General features: G+C 34.3%; 3 protein-coding genes across 4 annotated transcripts; all 3 read left to right on the plus strand.

The window, feature by feature from the left end:
• The first annotated feature begins 2,841 nt into the window (after nucleotides 1-2,841).
• LOC143445509 (SWI/SNF-related matrix-associated actin-dependent regulator of chromatin subfamily E member 1-like) lies at nucleotides 2,842-4,745 on the plus strand. Its single transcript, XM_076944656.1, has one exon. The coding sequence runs from the start codon at nucleotides 2,952-2,954 to the stop codon at nucleotides 4,287-4,289; it is 1,338 nt and encodes a 445-aa protein (XP_076800771.1). The 5' UTR covers nucleotides 2,842-2,951; the 3' UTR covers nucleotides 4,290-4,745.
• A 54-nt stretch (nucleotides 4,746-4,799) lies between these two features.
• LOC143445510 (uncharacterized) lies at nucleotides 4,800-6,431 on the plus strand. Its single transcript, XM_076944657.1, has one exon. The coding sequence runs from the start codon at nucleotides 4,812-4,814 to the stop codon at nucleotides 6,129-6,131; it is 1,320 nt and encodes a 439-aa protein (XP_076800772.1). The 5' UTR covers nucleotides 4,800-4,811; the 3' UTR covers nucleotides 6,132-6,431.
• Nucleotides 6,432-6,541: 110 nt separating this feature from the next.
• LOC143445511 (uncharacterized) lies at nucleotides 6,542-13,272 on the plus strand. 2 transcript variants are annotated; one of them, XM_076944659.1, is made up of 13 exons: nucleotides 6,542-6,681; nucleotides 6,911-7,007; nucleotides 7,090-7,155; nucleotides 7,303-7,437; nucleotides 7,703-7,761; nucleotides 8,519-8,603; nucleotides 8,720-8,782; nucleotides 9,008-9,051; nucleotides 9,176-9,289; nucleotides 9,779-9,914; nucleotides 11,614-11,681; nucleotides 12,652-12,775; nucleotides 12,846-13,272. In XM_076944659.1, the coding sequence occupies exons 1-13, from the start codon at nucleotides 6,571-6,573 to the stop codon at nucleotides 12,866-12,868; spliced, it is 1,125 nt and encodes a 374-aa protein (XP_076800774.1). In that variant the 5' UTR covers nucleotides 6,542-6,570; the 3' UTR covers nucleotides 12,869-13,272. The 2 variants fall into 2 exon arrangements, with proteins under 2 accessions (XP_076800774.1, XP_076800775.1); XM_076944660.1 differs by having other exon boundaries at nucleotides 11,626-11,681.
• The last annotated feature ends 5,185 nt before the right edge of the window (nucleotides 13,273-18,457 follow it).

Genomic DNA, 18,457 nt, shown 5'->3' on the forward strand with positions numbered 1-18,457 from the left:
CTGTAAATTAAAGGATAAAACAGACAAATAATTTTATTGAACTGCATTTAAGTGAAATGTCTCATAGCCTAATTAGCCTAGGCCTACCATAAGTAGAATAGCGGAAAATGTTGTGTTATTAATGTGTTGTGTAGTTTAAGTTTAGTTAACTGTGTGTTCAGGGTGTTGCAGTTGTTTCGTGAAGATTCAGATAATATGAAATTATTACCGTGCAAAAAATGTTGAAAATACATTAGAAGCTATATTTTGGATATTTAATCTATAGCATCATAGGTTACTTCTATGTAGGCCTAGAACTTAGGTTTCTATATTATCATGGGTCTAGTACACAAGTGCACAACCACGACATGCTTTTGTATACTATACCCCAGCTATTAAAATTATTATGTCATCTGGTTATGCAATTGTATACTAGACCATTATACCATAGTAACCTTAACTTACCTTTTTATGAGGCTGATCTAAATAGAACTTTTAATAAACCCAAACTAGCTAAGACCAACTTTTGCATGTGCCCTTTGTTCTAACCTTACCGCCCCGATGTATCTTTAATAATGGGCAGCATGACCTCCTATCATTAAAGAAAATCACTTTTATGCTTTTGTTATAATGAATTTTATGGCACTCATTGTACCTATTTTTATTCACCTCAGAAACCATGTGGTTTCTACAATCTACATATTATCTGATTCTTATTATTCATCTTATAGTGCACTTGTGAGCCTCAATGTCATGCCCTTTTCCGGCCACAGAAACAGGATTCGAGTCCCTGGGATGAGTTTCTTTTGTGCGCTTTTCATACTTCTTGTCTACTTAAGATGTTCATTGTCATTGTAATCAAACTACCGAATATACCGGGTGCATGATCATAATTAAAATGACAATACCAAAATGGTATGATTGTAATCAATATATACAACCGTTGCAGAAATAAACACATTTATTAATTAGATGAAATGAGATAACCACGATGATAACTACTATCCAGATAACCTTATGGCAAATGTGACCTATAGTATTCGATTTTGTATGTCAATATTACTTCGCTTGTAATGACACTGTAATTTAACACAATGTTATCGCCCAAGCCTGATAGAAATCTACATGCCCATGTCACAAGGGTGTAGACTGTAGATCTTTCCAGTATCACTATGCATTGTGTTTAACGCTTTTTTTTGAAAAGTATTTTTTTTAAAGTGAAATGATGATGCAACGTTTAGAATGCACCACCGGCCATAACCTCGCGGTTTGTAAGAGAAAATTTTAAACCGCATTCCCACCAAGCATTTTTGATAGTACCAATGCGATTTCAATTACCATTGAACTGAACTTAAACCAAACGTGCATTCTTCGAAGAGACTTAAGAAAAAAAATGTACAATAGACAGCAAGAAAGGTGAAAAACGGGGAGAGAAGAAAATGCTTGCCTCTTGACCTTTTGTCATTAAAGTGTTTTATAAAATGAGTTATGTTGCATACTAGGGTTGAAACGAAGTAAAAGCTGTTTTTAACTAGCAAAATAAACTTTTAAGCAGTTCGCAAAAAAGTGTTTTTAACGGGCGAAGTGGTGTTGCAACATCTCTACACCCTGGCTGTATCCGCCCATGCTGGTAATACAGATTGTAAGAATATGAAAATTGTAGAACTGATTAAAAATGTCAATTTATATTAAAGTTGTGGATTGATGCACCTCTCATAGCAGCTTTTGTTATCGCACCACTGTAAAAGACCTGTACAGCGCCACCCACTTTGCACTTTAGCGTATGGTTAAGTTACACTAAATTATCCATGGATGGACATCCAATTGATTGAAATTTTGTTTCTTATTCAAACTTTTCTATCTAGTGAAAGCGTCTGAACGCAGATACATCGTACTCGTATGGGATTAGTTTGTTTTCCCCGGACTGAGGAAAGTCTTTCATGACTTACACAAGTTACACTCAGCAATGATTCTTTGGCACTTGAACCAAAACCCTGGTATCCAAGTTTTGCTTTGTGCAAGAGACACACATATTTTTGATTTAGTTAAGGTGCAACTTTTACATAGGTCATAATAGAACAGCATGCTAAATTTGCAACATGCCATTTCTCATTGAATGATTTGACAGGTTAACTGAGGCTATAAATACCTACACTAAAGCAATTGCAGTTACCATAAGAGGAGTTGTGAATTGAAATCCCACAGGCAAGAATTTCACGCTGCCCTTCCCAGCTCTCATACTGTATAGCACAGCTTTATTTTTTGCTACTATCTTAGGCCGCCGGTTTTGTCACATTAAAAACAAAAGAACCGTTTACCCCCACCCCAGTATGTTTCATAATTTTTTTCAAAAACCTGATGCCTCTGGCAAAGCAAAATTGTTTCAAAGTAAATTATTTGATAATGATAGTGTCTTCTAGGTTAGCTTTGTTTAAAAGGCTAAGATTTCACTATCTTTTATGAACATGAATATCAAGCTTCAAACTGAAAAGAATTATATTGACTTGTGTCAGCATGAAATGGAAATTTTACCCACACTCTGCTTTGTTTGGTTCGCAACATAACACAAATTATTATTAAACGATTGCTAATTTTTTAACTGACTTATAGTTCACTAGCTCTTAATAACTTAGGTTTTTTGATATATACCATGACCCTACTAATGCTTTTGCTAATAAATTAAACAATACAAACTCAAGATCTGTTGGTGCTATATATGCATTCATTTTTGCCAAAATTCCTCAGGTATTAAGTTAAATATACAACATTTCGGCTGTTTTTAACTGACCCACCTAAAATATGAAAAATTTTTTCATTACTCTCATTGATGCATCTTGTTGCAGAACAAATCTATGTATATATAATATATATATATGATTTACTATTTGCTTACTACTTTGCTATAATTTTCTGTATTTTTAAAATACGTCTTACTGCTTTGCTAGATCTGTTGTCATTGTAATAATATTGCCATGTCGAGACGTACAACACGTGCTACTGCTGGTGATTTGTATGCGACATTGTCAATCCAACCTGTAAGCGGCAATCATATTGCTCCCAGCACAACAATGTATTTAAGTAACCAGTATAACCATCCAGCTTTCAATAAGCTTTATTTGGGACCCAATTTGTCTGGGGGAAAAGGTGCTGGAAGTGCAATACCAAAAGCTCCGAAAGCCCCAGAAAAGCCTCTTATGCCTTACATGAGGTTTAGCAGAAAGGTTTGGGATGATGTCAAAGCCAATCAGCCTGAACTGAAACTATGGGAAATTGGGAAAATTATTGGAAAGATGTGGCGAGAATTACCACCGGGAGACAAACAGCTGTTTATGGATGAATATGATGCAGAGAAGTTGGAATATCAAGATCTTCTAAAATCTTTTCATAATTCTCCTGCCTATCAAGCCTACTTGCAAGCAAAAGGAAGGGCTGAAGCTGTGGAAGCAGCAGAAAATAGAGCTTCAGAAAGGGATGATGCTTGCATGAGCATTGAGACGACTGATGATGATACTGGTGATACCGATGAAGGTTATTCAGTAAAGCATGTGGCTGCTGCACGATTTCAACGTAATCATCGCTTAATGCAAGACATTACAGCAGAATCGAGTTCTGTTCCTTCTGGTCGTGGCATAGTTACAAAGCAGCGACTTGATATTCTAAGGAACCAAGTTCAGTCATTGGAGCGACACCAAACGAAATTGCATAAAGAACTTTTGGAAATTGAAGATAATCATGCTATTAAAAAGAATAGGTGGAAAGAAAATTCAAATAAATTCTTTACAGAAATGAAACGTTTACGGAATATGACACCTCAAGAATATTATGCAGAGTACAAAAAGAAACAGCAGATGCTGAAAGAAGAAAGTTTGAAGGAAGCAGCTGCAAATGCTGCATCTTCAAATGCAGAGAAAAAAGCTGACACAGCAAAAGATGAAACCATAACTGATAAAGTTGCTGTATCTTCGGGTTCTACCACTGAAGAATCTAATATCAAAGATGACACACCTGTTAAGTGTGATATTAAACAAAATGAAACAGAAAAGCAATTAACTGAAGGTACAACAATGGATGTTTCTGTTGCAGAAAAGGATGATCATAAGTCAGATAAACTGTCGTCACCGGAGGAAGATACTGCAAAAATCAGAAGTTGTATACCAGAAGGTCAACATGTCGAACCACCCAACAAGGATGATGATATCATGGAAAGTGGAGAAACAGAAATGAGTTCGGAAAATCTCCTGAAACCCAGTCAATCAAATGAAGAAACTTCCACTATGGAAACCACCAATGATACGCAAAAAGAAAGTTGAACATTGCAAGCTTGTAGTGCCAATTGTCAATCATACTTTGTCTTAGACAATTATTCAATGTCTTGTGTTCAACAGAGGTTATGAACACATGATGTCATGTAATATATTTATCTTATTCACTTTTTAAACATGTATGTATTTGTAACTGGTAGTCTCATATTTGGGGTAATAGTTCCAAAAACCAGGAATCATGTTTTACTCATTCCATAAATAAAAAACGTAAAGTGTTCGTAATACATTTTTTGCTGCATATTTTACCAAAACATTATGGCACTGGTTCGAAAGAATTTTGTTATAGTAAGATTGTTGATCAGTGCTTACAGATTTTATGAAACTAGTAGTATAAAACTGTAAATAACATGGAAAGATCTGCTTCAATTTTGATTAAAGAACGTTTAATATCGGTTGTTCTTTATGCTTTACTGTATTGACAACATGGAAAGTTGTGTTTTTCAGTTCTAAAATTAAGAAAAACACTAATGTAAAGTAAATTAATGCAGGTTTTGTAAATAATTGGACAATATGGAAAATCCAGAACAAGTTGTCTTAATGCATATGGATGAAATGCTGGAAGAAATACTGTCATATCTTCCACTTATGGATATGCTAAAAGTCAAATCAGTTTGTGTTAAATGGAATAAAATTGTGCAGAGGATTTTAAGATTGCGTGGAAAGCATCCTAGTGTTGATTTCAATATGTTTACTGATCACCGTGCATATGGTAACAGTTTCAACTCTTCTAATAACAATGATGATGAAGATACTTTAATCCAAAGTAAGAGAAAGAAATCAGAAAACTTATCAAAAGATAACTACAGAATGTCTCTTGACCAGTATGTGTCATCATTTCTAGATTGGCGACAGAAATGGACACAAGTACCTCGAATTATTATAGTTTCGTGTAAGTCGGACAATCCCACTGGTCGGAAATTTGCAGAGCTGACAAGCGAAATATATGGAGTTATTCAACAATATACCCCAAAAGACACTATTGTGATTATGCTGCGTAGTCCAATCTGTTGTCCTGCAACTACATTTAAGGCATGCTGCCATGTAGATACATTGCTCTTTTCTTCTGTCGCCCAGAGTTCAGTCAGTGTAATGGCTTGGCAAACTCTGAATGTCAAACTCGAGAAGAAAGTTTTGTTGAGATCACTTCAAAAATTCCTCATAAACCAAGAAGATTTAAAACTGTTGTTGTTTTTTTATGATATTTCATCAAAGCATAACATCACACGCTGGATAAAGTCTACTTTTTGCTCTTTCCTTAAAGACAAATTGAAAGCACATAGAAGTGCTGTTGTGTTAGGTTGTGCATTGCATGACAAACATGGAATAAAATACCCTTCTACTTGTGGAAACAAATTTTTCACTCTTATGGGTAACACTCTCAATTCTTCAGATTTACCAGAAAAAAAGTTCAAAAATGGTTCGTTTCTTTGCTTAGCATTAAATGGAAAATCTGTCAATACTGCTTCGGTACATCTTGATTATGCTGTTAGAACACTAGACGGGCTTTCTGCCAAACTAAGATTATTAAAAGAATCCACGGCTGACATTATTAAAAAGTTGTCTGTGACAAGCTTTGGCATTATGATTGGTTGTGTAAATCGTATGCATGACAGTTTATGGTATGAAGACAGTGAGGAATATGAAACAGTGGAAGCACCTATTGAAATCAATGCTTTTCAGAAGGAATTTCCTGGCATGCCTCTTTTAGTGATGCATGGATTTGGAGAAGTAGGAAATAGTTTTAATTTGCTCAACAACAGCCAGGTATTGGAAAGCGCAAGGTTGTTCCATTCAGCCTCAACTATATTTACAATTGTTTCTTTCACATAAATACTCGTTATTCCAAAAAAGTGATGTTTCTATGTCTTCAAAAATATTCCAGTATTATGAGTTATTCTTAAAAAAAAATGTCAAAAACTATGTAATATAGACTTTACAATTGTTTGTAGATATTTTCTTTTTGTTGTAGTTTATACTGTTTTTAAGTTATGAAGTTATATGATATTGTTGATGGTGTTCAACAGTAGCTCCATTTGTTTTGTCACTCTCAGAATTATATTAATTCATTATATTTTTCTGTTATTTTTGTAATTAATTTACAATTAACGTCTTGATTGTATGAATAGATGGCTGACTTAAGTTTCGTGAATCGCTTGAATTGAATTATAAATCAGATTCCAAATATGTTGGTAGTAAGTGTCATAATTGTTGTTTGCATTTGTTGGTGTACTACTAAAATTGCAAAGTTGTCTTACAATAGATAATAGTAATGGTGGAAAAAATAAACCTTCAGATACTAGCTCTAGGTTATCAGCAAAATATTAAAGATAGCTTGGAACTTGTTGACGCCAAGACAGGCATCACACAGCATGCTCTGACGGTAAATATGTCTCGTGCTGATAATGATATATTTCATAAAAACACTTTTGACATACATACATACATTTAATATGTGAAGGGTAATATAATGGGAATGTTTTTATTCCTATAGATTGAACAGTTGACCAGGCTAATTGAACTTTATCGAATAATGTTACTGGTGGATGCATCATACAAATCTTTTCAATTACTATGTGGCATAGCTGGAATGTTTATTTCTATATATGTAGAAAAAAGGACAGTTTTCTAGAGACAAATCAAGATGCCACATATCTGATGATATTGACTGTTTCATGGATAGCGAGTCTGATGGAAGTTGTAATGATGGTAAATAGAATGTTTGTCTCTGTCTAGACCAAATTTACCATTGTTGTACTGGTATTAAAATTCATATTTTTGCCTATTTCAGATACACTTTCAACTCAGAATTCTGGATCGTCAGTGGAAATTGAACGTCGTTCTTCTTTACCAAACTGTTAGTATAGTTTAGTTTGTGATGATTGTCTATTGCGTTATTGCCTAATAGTTTTACTTGAAATGCATTATGAGATTGCATTATCTTTCGCTATTTATTTGTAACACAACAGAAATTGAGTTGATGTACCTATTTTAATTTGACCAGATGCTCAAGAACAACAGCACACAAATCATTTGGATCTGCAGCAAAATGCTTACCATTGCAATTCCACGTTAAAAGATGGATTGTTTGCTGTTCCAATTGAGAAGTTGGAAGTTCCATTTATATCACCTATTTTGGGTAGGATGATATGTAATAAAGTGTACGTAATAGATTTTGTTTAGTGTAGTTGGTACCATGATAATAATGAATTCAAAGATGTAGAATTTTAATTTTAGGTTATGTTATACAGTATTATGAAATTTACATGAACTCAAAAAATACTGTTCGAATGAAGATATATATGTATATTTGATAAATCTATCCTGTGTGCTTTGAATTGTCTATGGTGAGAAACTGAATTCATGTAACAGTACCAATAAAATGTTTTGTATGCTCTTCTTAGATGAGAGAAAAATAAGTTCACAGTGCTTTCCAGAAGCTAATAAGAAAGAAAAGATTTATGTACGTTTTACTGAAGAGAGCGATTTTCCTGTTGAATAATTTCTGCGCACCTGCATGTTTTGGTTCGTTTGTTACTCATGTTTGGTTTTCCACAATTGCGGAGAAGTTTACACCAATAACCCAGATTTCTTCCACTAATTTTTGTCATGATGCAGTATGATAATTTTGAGAGTCTGCGACAGGTCTTATTAAAGATCTACATGAAATGGTCATGTGAACAAAAATTTCACTTAATTACGTAAAAGGTTTACGTTACAAAATATCAGTTTAAGTAGGTTCATCAATGGTAGATCTATGTTTGTCACAAAAGTGGAGAAATTAGTTCACTATACACATAAGCACAGCAAGCATGCAGTCGACTAAAATACTTGGTATCTGACATTTACAGTTAGCCTAGTTTGTTCATGGTTTTACAGTTAGTTCTTAGACTTGGCAGGTCATTATAAGCTTTGTATGGTAATCGCTTTCAAGGCATGACTCTACAAGCCAATAATATCTACTTCACTGTAGTAAAGATTGGAGAAAGGGGTTAAATGCACGTTTTGTAATTTTATTTTTGTACTTGTACTAGAAATGAAAGTTTCGATAAGTGTGTGTCTGCGATAATGCTGTTTAAAATTGCTCACACCAAACACAACTTAGAATGCTTTTGTTTCCATGTTGACGTTTACACTTACTGCATAACACTACCAGAACTTGTTCGAAAACTGCTGTTGTGAAATTTTTTTACCAACTGAACCTGCATGCCCTTTCTCAGGATTGTAATGGAATGTCAAATGATGTTGGCAAACACAAACGAGGCACACAACCACCAGACAGCGAACTATCAAAGCTTGAACAAGGTTGAAACTGTCATGTTGAAAGATTAAAATTTATCTGGTTATGAACTATTTTAGTAATATAAGAACTTATCAGTATTTTCGAAAGTCTAATCTAATAGAATGAATATTTACATTAGTGAAAGAAGATATGAAAGAAACAAATCTGTCTGAATTGGATGGGGACTGGATTTGTTGCAAAAGTAAGATGTTTAATTTCAAGAAGGGTTGTATTGCAATCAGTGCTAACATGGTATGTTTATTTTTAAGCATGGTATGGGGTATGAAGCTATTGTACTCCAAATTGCATTTTGATTTGTAACTTGGGTTTGAAGTGAAAAATGAACGTGATCTTCTTTAAACTGTTTTAAAAGAAATATACCTTCCATAGATGAAGATTCAGTATGGTTAAAAAATTCTCTTTTTAGGGCTCAAACCTGCTTCGTTAAAGATGTTTACTCCAAAAAGACTGGTGAAAAATGCATGTTGTTAAAACCCGTGATTTAAAATGAAATGAAGTGAAAATACGATGAGATTTTTCTGTGAAGTAGTGCATTGTCATTGTAAAATGTATTTTTAGTTTATTTTTATCATAGTCCCATGATGGTCCTTTCACTGTACCTCAACAACCTGCAAAGTCTCACATTAGGACAAGCAGTCCTGCATTTCAGAAACCAACGCCAAAAGCAAAGAAAGCAATTTTAGAAAATGTATGTACATGTGATACCTAGCAAGATTGTTGCTGTTTTAACGTTTCAAAGAAAAGAAAATCTATTTTTTGAGAAGGTCATTGTATTGTGTCACTTCAATGTTAGCATAGTTAAACATGGCGATTTGTTAAAGATAATATTTTTTTTGCTTATTATATTTCACTTACCCAACGCGGGATTTCAAAAGTAGGCCTACATGTACCTCCAGCAAATGACATATGTAAGCAATATTTCACGATTTCCTAAATGAAGAGCGCAAAGTAACAAAAAATAACAAACGAGTGGTGTAATAATGGTCCAATGATATAGCTTTTCCAGAATGCACTTCTATTGTTTGATTAAATTTTTTTTTGTAAATATTGTATAAATCAGCAGTTTCAGCCCTTTGCTTTGTGAAAATTGCTTCCTAAACTTCTGTGGAGATAATGAAAGAAGTATAGCCAATGAATTTTTTTAACATTATTGCAGAATATTCTTAATTTTTTCTAGTTGGAGCTTTCAGCCATTGTGCAAGTAGATAACAGTTTCACGGACAGCCTAGAGTTGATCCCAAGAGCAGACACTCCGGGAACTGTTAACAGTGATGAGATTGTTGTTTGCAGTTTTACTCGTGATCATTCAACAGGTAAGATGGAGTGTACGTATAGGTATATACCAGGGGTGGGCAAACTTGTTCAATGAAAGAGTCACTTGTGGAAAACTATAAACACCAGCGAGCCGCAAAATCAGTAATGATTGTCAATTTGGTTATTATATTATTAGTAGTCATTTTGGGATATTACTTTTCAGCTAGAAGACCCATAAAAAACATGTCGGCGAGGCGCACTTTGATCACCTTTGCCATAGAGTATACCTGAACACAATGTCGGATTCTATGTCTAGTATTACGTCATAAACGAAATGCTGGCTTAAATAGAAAAAAATAGACAGAAACGTTCATAAACGGTACTCTTGGTAGCCTTTACAATTTTTTTGGAATTTTACGATTCGACTAGAAGAGTCACAAATAACATGCCTGTGAGCCGCAGTTTGCCCACCCCTGGTATATACTTTCGAAAGAGTAAACGTATATATTTGTAATTAATTATTAGTAGCATGGATGACCTTACAGTTAACTATTCTACTAGTTGTTGATAAATTTTCAAAGCAAGGAGTTTTGAATATTTTATCTTTTAATCGATAAAACCATTTTGAACTTATTACCTTATTATTGAAATAACATTTTTCCATATTATTAAGTTTAGTGATATGGTAATAGTAAATAACTGATACCAAATTTAGCAAGTGCACAAGACTGTGACTGTGGTTACAAGTATTGTCATATTTTCTTAAATAAAGAGGGTATACTTTCATACAGTTTTATAATTTATGACATATTGGGTTCACTTTTTTGATTGAGGGTGTGAAAAATTATATTGATATACAGTATAATGTATATACACAAATATTTGTATGGGTAATTCCACATAAAGCAATGGCAACCTGCAAGTACACCTGTTTTGTATCAATTTTACTCATCACAATGTAACATGTTCCGTTACTTTTGTTAGAAATGTTCAATCCAGTGAAATGATTGTATTGAAAACTTACATATCATTCTCAAAAACACTTGTTGTTACAAAAGAAAAAGGAACATAATTACAGTATATAACTATATATGTATAGTCGCTTCAGAGCACCAATTGAAATCTACCTAAGCAGCACCTCTATAACTTAATACTGGAGCCTTTTCCGCTAGAATCCTGTCAGAAAAAAGACACAATCTCTCTGAACTCTGTGTGTTGACACAAATCTTCATGCAAGTTTTTTGAGCTTTTGCTTGACATACCTTGTTTCTCACTTTATTAGTATCATTCGTTTTATTTACTGCAGAACTAGCTTGTGTCACTGCTACACCATTCAAGTTAGTTTTCAACTGGTATTTGTTGAATGTTGAGCGATCTCTGTTAAGAGATAGCCTTGTTACAAATACCTCTATTATCTAGAAAGAATTTAAATAAAATTCACTGCTCCAACAATTTTATTTAGTTAAGAAAAACTACTTTGTTACTTTGTAGCCTTTTTACAACATAATTTTAATCTTAATCGCCCACTATATGATACCATCAAATTAGTTTCATATCCCATACATATCAATTCAGAAGCCTAACTTTGGATGAGTTTATGTCGGATTACCCTGCTACCCCTGGTGTATGTCTATTGAACATTTTTTTCCAACATGACCTAATACTGTTGTTAATGATGTTGTTACTGTTTTTCGTGTAGTATCATGTTAAGTTAGTACATTTTCTTTGTGATAAACATATTTTGTTTTAAAAACGAAGATTTATTGGTAGACTTGCTGTCACCTCGTCAGGAAATGGAGATTGATGATGTTTTGGAAAACGATTTGGTAAGAAGTGTGCAAATACATTAATGCAATGTATTAATTAATAGTTTATTGTTAATTCGTTTAGATTTTGTATGTTTTATAATGTAATTGCAACTTGTAATTACTGTAATACCGTCGATCTTCTAATAAACAGTTCCTTCTTGAGCGGTGCTGTTGATGATTGCCTTAGTTTACTGATCGAATAAAGGAAAACATCAACACGCCCTTATTCAATGCTTTTCAAACCTTTTCAACTCGCGGCCCACTTTTACTGACAATATGTTTTGGTCACGTAATACAAACGAGTCAAATCAAATCAATCTTTTTAAAAAACTGTCCTTGCAATAGCCAAGCATTGTGAAAATATCTTATTATTATACTGCTATAATAAACGGCAGTTATATATATATATGTATATATAGTAATATAGCGCTCTGCAAGTTGAAAACACGCGCTCAAATAGGAATGTGTTGAGGACGTTCCGCTACTGATGTTATGTGACTGGGCTTTTAGCGCAGCATCGTTTGTCATAACAAAGGCGATATGCCGATGCGATACTGTACCTAAGCCTACACAGTACCACAACAAGTCCATTGATTTTGACCAAAAAACTGCAAAAGGAAAAGGCTTTTAACTCGTGTCAAGTCCGCCTAGCCCTATTACATCTAACGAAATTAAGCATCGTTGCAATTTGATTGCAATTTTGTGATCGATTTGTCCATTTATTAACAATGAAAATGAACTGAAAAACATTTTTGACATTTGTTGCGATTTTGTAAGTTGATGTTTTCATAACTTGGAGAGCATAGATAATGCTCATATTAATATGCTGTCTTCGTCAGCACTAAATATTTATATTGACGATTGTTTTTTTAGTTTGTGTGATGAATATTTTAGTGGAATTTCGTATTTAAAAATAAACAACTTAGCAAAACAAACTAGTGTGCTTGGCGATGTTTGTGTCACTGTAATATATTTTCTGTTTGTACAGGAGACTGCTTCCTTTAGCGATTTGCCACGTGATGTGATAGAACTGCTACCATCGCCAGAACACCCGAAACCAGTAAAGCGATCGAAAGTAGTCAAGAAATGGAGACGATTGTACGTGCAACCAGGTTGGTTAGCATTTCTGGGTGTTCGTTATTTTCAAATGTTGTTTATTGGTATAATGGGATTGTTTTGCAGAAAATATTTTGGAATCACTTTAAAAGTGAACGAAAGATCATCCAAATATTTTTACTCTTTCGCAAGAGGCCAAGGTTGCAGGCTTTTCCTCAAATGTTGCAGTACTGAGTTTGTGATTATTTTTGTTAGAAGTTTATGCAATTATGTTTTTTCCGAAATATACTATTTTGTTGGTTAAACGTTAGTTTTTGAAATAAAACTAAAAAAAATTTTTACAAGCTGGGTGTAATGCTAAAGTTCATATTAAAGCATCTCGTGTGAGAGTTGTTTTTCAGACCTTGATTTAGCGTTGTTTTAAGATGCCGCGATAAGTAAAACCGTTTTACAATTTTGTAGTATGGGGTTATGTTTACCTCCTGTCTCATTCCGTGCATCCTTATTGATACAAGTGTTTGGATTATAACCAACCGACGCCGTTTTTTCATCATGAATGTTAGTGTTATTCCCAGACGATTTTTTTCAAGGCATGTGTGAGCCATACATTTATGTCAGTACTGACACTGTGAAACAGTAATCTGATACCTGCAAGAAGGAAATTAGACGAGGTTAAGAATATTTAAAACGTCAGTGTTACTGGGTAAACGTTGTAGACTCAGTACCCTGTGTTTCATGCTTTGCGTGGAAGCGAATTACTGCATGATTTGCTACCACTATTTATGCGGAAGAGAATGTCACAGCTTGAGTTTCAAAATGATAAGCGACACGTGTTCTACACTGACAAAGCTCACCCACATAGGGCTGCGAAACGTTTGCTCATTAATACGAAATCAAACAACAAAGGAACATCTTTTCTTATTTAAATCCAATCTGTTTTACATCAGCACTATTTTTTTATATTCGAACATATTTAATTTTAGCTGCCACTATTTCACCAGAAAAAATCGAAGATTTGAAGTTATTTTTGTTATTTAACAGTTAACTAAATGTTATGATGTAGAAACCTAAATCTACCTTCTAATCTAAACCTAACTTCAATATAACCTTAAACAGCTAAGATCAACTTCATGTATGTTCCTATTCTTCTAACTTAACCACTCATTCTTAATAACAAGATGCAAGACCTGCTTTTCATAAAAAAGTTACTCTCTTATTTTTACTCAGAAATATACTGTTTGGATTACTGTGAACTTACATACCTATTTGTAGGCATAACTTACTTAAAAGCTTTGTTGTTGAGCTAGGGCTACTCAACTGGCGGACCGCGGTCCGAATGCGGACCTTTTCAGTGTTGAATCCGGACTTTATCTGTCTCAGTATTTACGCAAATGAAATCGTTCATCATTAGCTTTGTTATTCCTGCTTATTCAATTAATCAGCGAGTATGTAAGTGGTAAATTAATACCCATCCAGAGAATTATTATATTATATACCGTATTTTAATACATTTGTATGACTGTAAATTATTTCATGAGAGTTATTACGGACCTCAGCAAATTTTGAACTTTTGTAACTGGACCTTTGCTGAGAATAGTTGAGTAGCCCTGAGCTAGAGTATCCTGTTTTGCCTAAAATCACGTATAGGTTATGTTATGACAAATTAAAATTTCGTTTGTGTATTACTTGTGTGAAGTATTACGCAACAAACTCATCTGTCATAATGACCGCGTACACTGGCGGTTATTGTTGGAATATGAGCGAGGATGATTGATGGTTGATAACTTGTTTTACTTCTGCTTCGATGATATGAGTTCTCATTTCTGAAAGGGCGTGACAATGCTGTTAGTTGCTTAATTCTGTCTATACAAATTACTAAATAATAAAGTTTCCATTTTCTTTATTATAACTTATAAGACACAAAAGTGTTCACTTTCGGGCAAAGCTTACTGAATGTTACTTTGCGCTGTATAGTAACCAGTCAATTCGATCACGTAAAAAAGGAAAGATTGTAAACATTACAACAGTATATATATGTGACACACCAGTTCAATCGAGGAAATTATCTGACGTCATTAAGGAGAATTTAAGTCCGGTCAACAACTGAATTGCAAGATCTCAAAATATAATTCATGCATTTTAAAAAACAACTCGTGATTCGTGACGTGACCGTCACAATGTTACTGGCGCACAGAATATGTAAATTAGGGCTACCATATGTCCTCTTTTCTAAAGAAAAATGAATTGTCCTCCGAGGACACTGAAAAATGCACAAATGTCCTCCTTTTTTGCATTTTGCGCTTTCTTGCTTATATTTTCAACAGAATTATATGTTTATGTGACTTTTCGGAATGAGGCCTAAGTCAAGTCAAATGACTCAGCGACAGCATCTTGTTTTAATTTAGACAAACATAAAATCTAAATAAAGCTAAGCAATAATGCCAAAGAGGAACACTGTGTTTTCTGATGAACTGCGGCAGAAGTATCCTTGTTTCAGAAAAAGACATAATGATTTTGAAGTTGAATGCATTACTTGTGCATTTTGCATGTAATTATCCAAAAACATGTGATAAATCCTTTAAACATAAAACTTTATTTGCATTGTACTTGCTGGAGAAATTGTCCTCTTTTTTGGCGATGAAAATATGGTAGGGCCTAATGTAATAATTAGGCTGCTCGAATATCATTATCTACAACTCTGAAACATATTCCTCACAAAAACCTAAAATCAACATGAACACCTGTAGAGTATAGACAGACATTAAGTGTATAAGCAGAAGTGAAGTTGCAAGTGTGTGCACTAGAAATTACGTCTACAAAATAACGTTTTTGTGTCTTGGTTATCCGGTTTGCTGCACGCAGACTCAACGGTTTATTCTAAGGCATATTCGTGTCCCTTTTTCAATGGGCAAGTTTTTGGGAAAATACCTCATTTAAAATTTTGGTAGCCTATTTGGAACACTTTTGGTCATGATACATTAACTGAAACAATAACGGAAGGATAGTAAAAAATGTTTGCGATTTGCAGGGAAGGATAAGGCCTAGGTCAATAGCCTACTTTATTGTTGTCAGTCATCATATTGCTTTGTTTATTCCGGATAGCAGAGCATTTCGGTTATTCTTCCTTGCCATTAATATCAGATTTGTTTTATAGCCAGTGGTATTGCGATATTCAAGGTAAAACAGAAATTACACGTTTGGGAATTTGCAAGACTCCAACGCAAAAAGCCAATTTGTTTGTGTAACTATAATATGATCAGTGATTACTCATGACAAATGCCAATAGGCCTATCTGAGGTATTGAGAAGCATATCTCTCATGTAGCCTAGTTAGTGTTTTTATGTTTCAGTGGTGTGTGGCTGTGTGCGAGTCATCAACCGCAATTAGTAAGGTGAGTAAAGCTATGTGTAAGCAGATGTTTTTTTGTAAAACGAATTTTGTATGCGATTAAATTTTCCTTCTTTAAAGAATAAGGTTTTCCAAAGAGATTTGTGAAACATTCAGCCCATTATCAGTTGATTCTTATTTTACAACATGACTTAGCAAATATTGCTTTTAGAGGCAATAATAAAATGATCCAAATAGCTTTATATTTTATAACAGCTATGTTTCACCAAAACGCTTTAATGGGCCAAAAATCATTTTGGAAACGAGGGCGGGACATTGAATAAATTTTTACACTTGATTAAGTTTAACACGAAGTATACTTGAAAAAATCATTATATTTAAATGAAGCAATTTTAAATAGCTAGTTAATAATTTCTAAGTAGATTGTTGTAGCGTGTCGCTACATTTCCGGAAAGTTCAACAAACGCAAATTTTCGCCGCTTAATAATGTATAGTATCCAGTATCTCTTGGAATCTGTAAATATGTCAGTTAACTACATCTTTTTTTGTGTTGTTAATGAGTAGCAGAAGAGCCCACTCGTGACATTGTTCTCGTTAAAGAAGAATTATTTTGGTCAAAATCCACTAGCCAGAGTATTCTCGACAACAGTTTGCTGCTTATTAAATCAAAGAGGTTATAAGCTATAGTTATTACATATAGCAATGAACGCCACTAAATGGGCTGAGGAGTTCGGCATAGCTGAACTTAACAGTTTTGACAGTCGCTATCCTGCCTGGATGCCGAAAATCTTATATGTCGGTTGCTAATTTCGAGGGTTATATCTTAAAGTTGTCATGTAAGGAAGCCTTTTGTCTGTAAATGCGTTATTATTCATTAGGATATGCTGCTATGACTTTTTGTGTAAACTCGATCATAAGATTTTTCGAGATCAATGAAGCAGACGTAGACATTATTTGCGTATTCCCAAGACTTAGAAAACTTTCTGTGAAAATTTGATCCGTCGTGTTCCGACCGAGGGGGAAATCGCACTGTTTGTCCTTAAGATGTGTATTAACTATTTCATGGCATTGTTTTTGAACACCTTACCAGGTAAATTAAGCAGAGAAGTGCCCTGATATTTAGAACGCTACTTCTTGTCACCCTTCTTCTGTATTGGATTGATAACACACATTTTCCAATCTCTTGGTGTTTTATCTGAACTCAATTCCACTTGACACACACAGGTTAGCCAGTGAATTCTTCCTCGGCTCATGGCAGGTCGGATTTCACCACACCTTTCAGCTAGAGATCTTACAGCTTGGGTAACTTTGGCCTCAGTGAAACCGCTTTCTTCTCCGAAACATATCGTTTGTGTGTCAGTCGGTGTTTCTGCGCCAGTGTTCTATGGGAAATGGTGTGGTGAATTGGTTTTTAGACTGGCCTAAGCCAAGTCTGACTGTTTGACTCCGCTAATGATTGTCTTTGACTCCGTTGCGTTTACTGTCTCTATATTGCTTCTTAAATCAACACCAACTTCATAAAGTTTAGTTGTTATATTGTCCGAATAAGTTGTATCGAATTAGCAATATTTACACCATGCTTCCAATTCCCAATATCTTAGTAATCACTTCAATTCAGAGGAAATAACTCAGAAAGAATATAATTTGTAAGAGAGCGATTGAAACCAAACATTTCTTTTTATACTCAAAGTGTTGACCAATCAGCGCTTCCAAATTAACTTCTCTATCCACGTGTACATGTGTCCATGTTATTCTAAGCTTTACATCACAAAGAATTCAAATCGCTTTACACCAGTACAGAAAACCACTTGACACACTTAACTACGCCACATGTTGGTTTGAAACTACGATTGATTAAAGATACTAGAAACAATACATTGCTACCATAAAACCACGTGTCGCATACAATATTGTACGTTATCTAATGTTTCATCAAGTACACTCAAACTTTACGCCGTGAAAACAATGCTATTTGAAACACTTCAATCTGCGTCAAACATGTCGGTTAGAATTTCTTGTTTGAATAACTGCTTAACGACGATAAATACGTCTGTTTAAACATTTGATTAATTCCAGCTAGAGAAAATGCAAAAACTATGCAAAATGCCAATTTGTATAAATTATTGCAATGTTTAGGCTATCACGAATGCCACAGTTCAATAAATCTTTATAGTATTCTCTCCATCTGTCAAGGATATCATCCTCTTTGGTTTGATGATCTTTTACCCCGCAATCTGCGGATGGTTTGTCAGAATAGGCCTACTTTATTCGCAGTTTTATAGTCTGACTCCAACTTTTGTCCAAATTCCTTCCACTTTGGACTTTTTACTGCCTGTGCTGCAGTTTTTGCGCGTGAGTGTATCGAGCTCGCAAAACACACATAGACCTGT

This window comes from Clavelina lepadiformis, chromosome 2, assembly GCF_947623445.1.
Source record: "Clavelina lepadiformis chromosome 2, kaClaLepa1.1, whole genome shotgun sequence".
NCBI lineage: Eukaryota > Metazoa > Chordata > Ascidiacea > Aplousobranchia > Clavelinidae > Clavelina > Clavelina lepadiformis.

Bases quoted from the DNA above. Each gene is read 5' to 3' on its own strand.
- LOC143445509 (XM_076944656.1), top strand. From the start codon at position 2,952: ATGTCGAGACGTACAACACGTGCTACTGCTGGTGATTTGTATGCGACA.
- LOC143445510 (XM_076944657.1), top strand. From the start codon at position 4,812: ATGGAAAATCCAGAACAAGTTGTCTTAATGCATATGGATGAAATGCTG.
- LOC143445511 (XM_076944659.1), top strand. From the start codon at position 6,571: ATGGTGGAAAAAATAAACCTTCAGATACTAGCTCTAGGTTATCAGCAA. The intron at 11,682-12,651 runs GTAAGAAGTGTG...CTGTTTGTACAG, and splicing joins ATGTTTTGGAAAACGATTTG to GAGACTGCTTCCTTTAGCGA. The intron at 12,776-12,845 runs GTTGGTTAGCAT...ATTGTTTTGCAG, and splicing joins ACGATTGTACGTGCAACCAG to AAAATATTTTGGAATCACTT.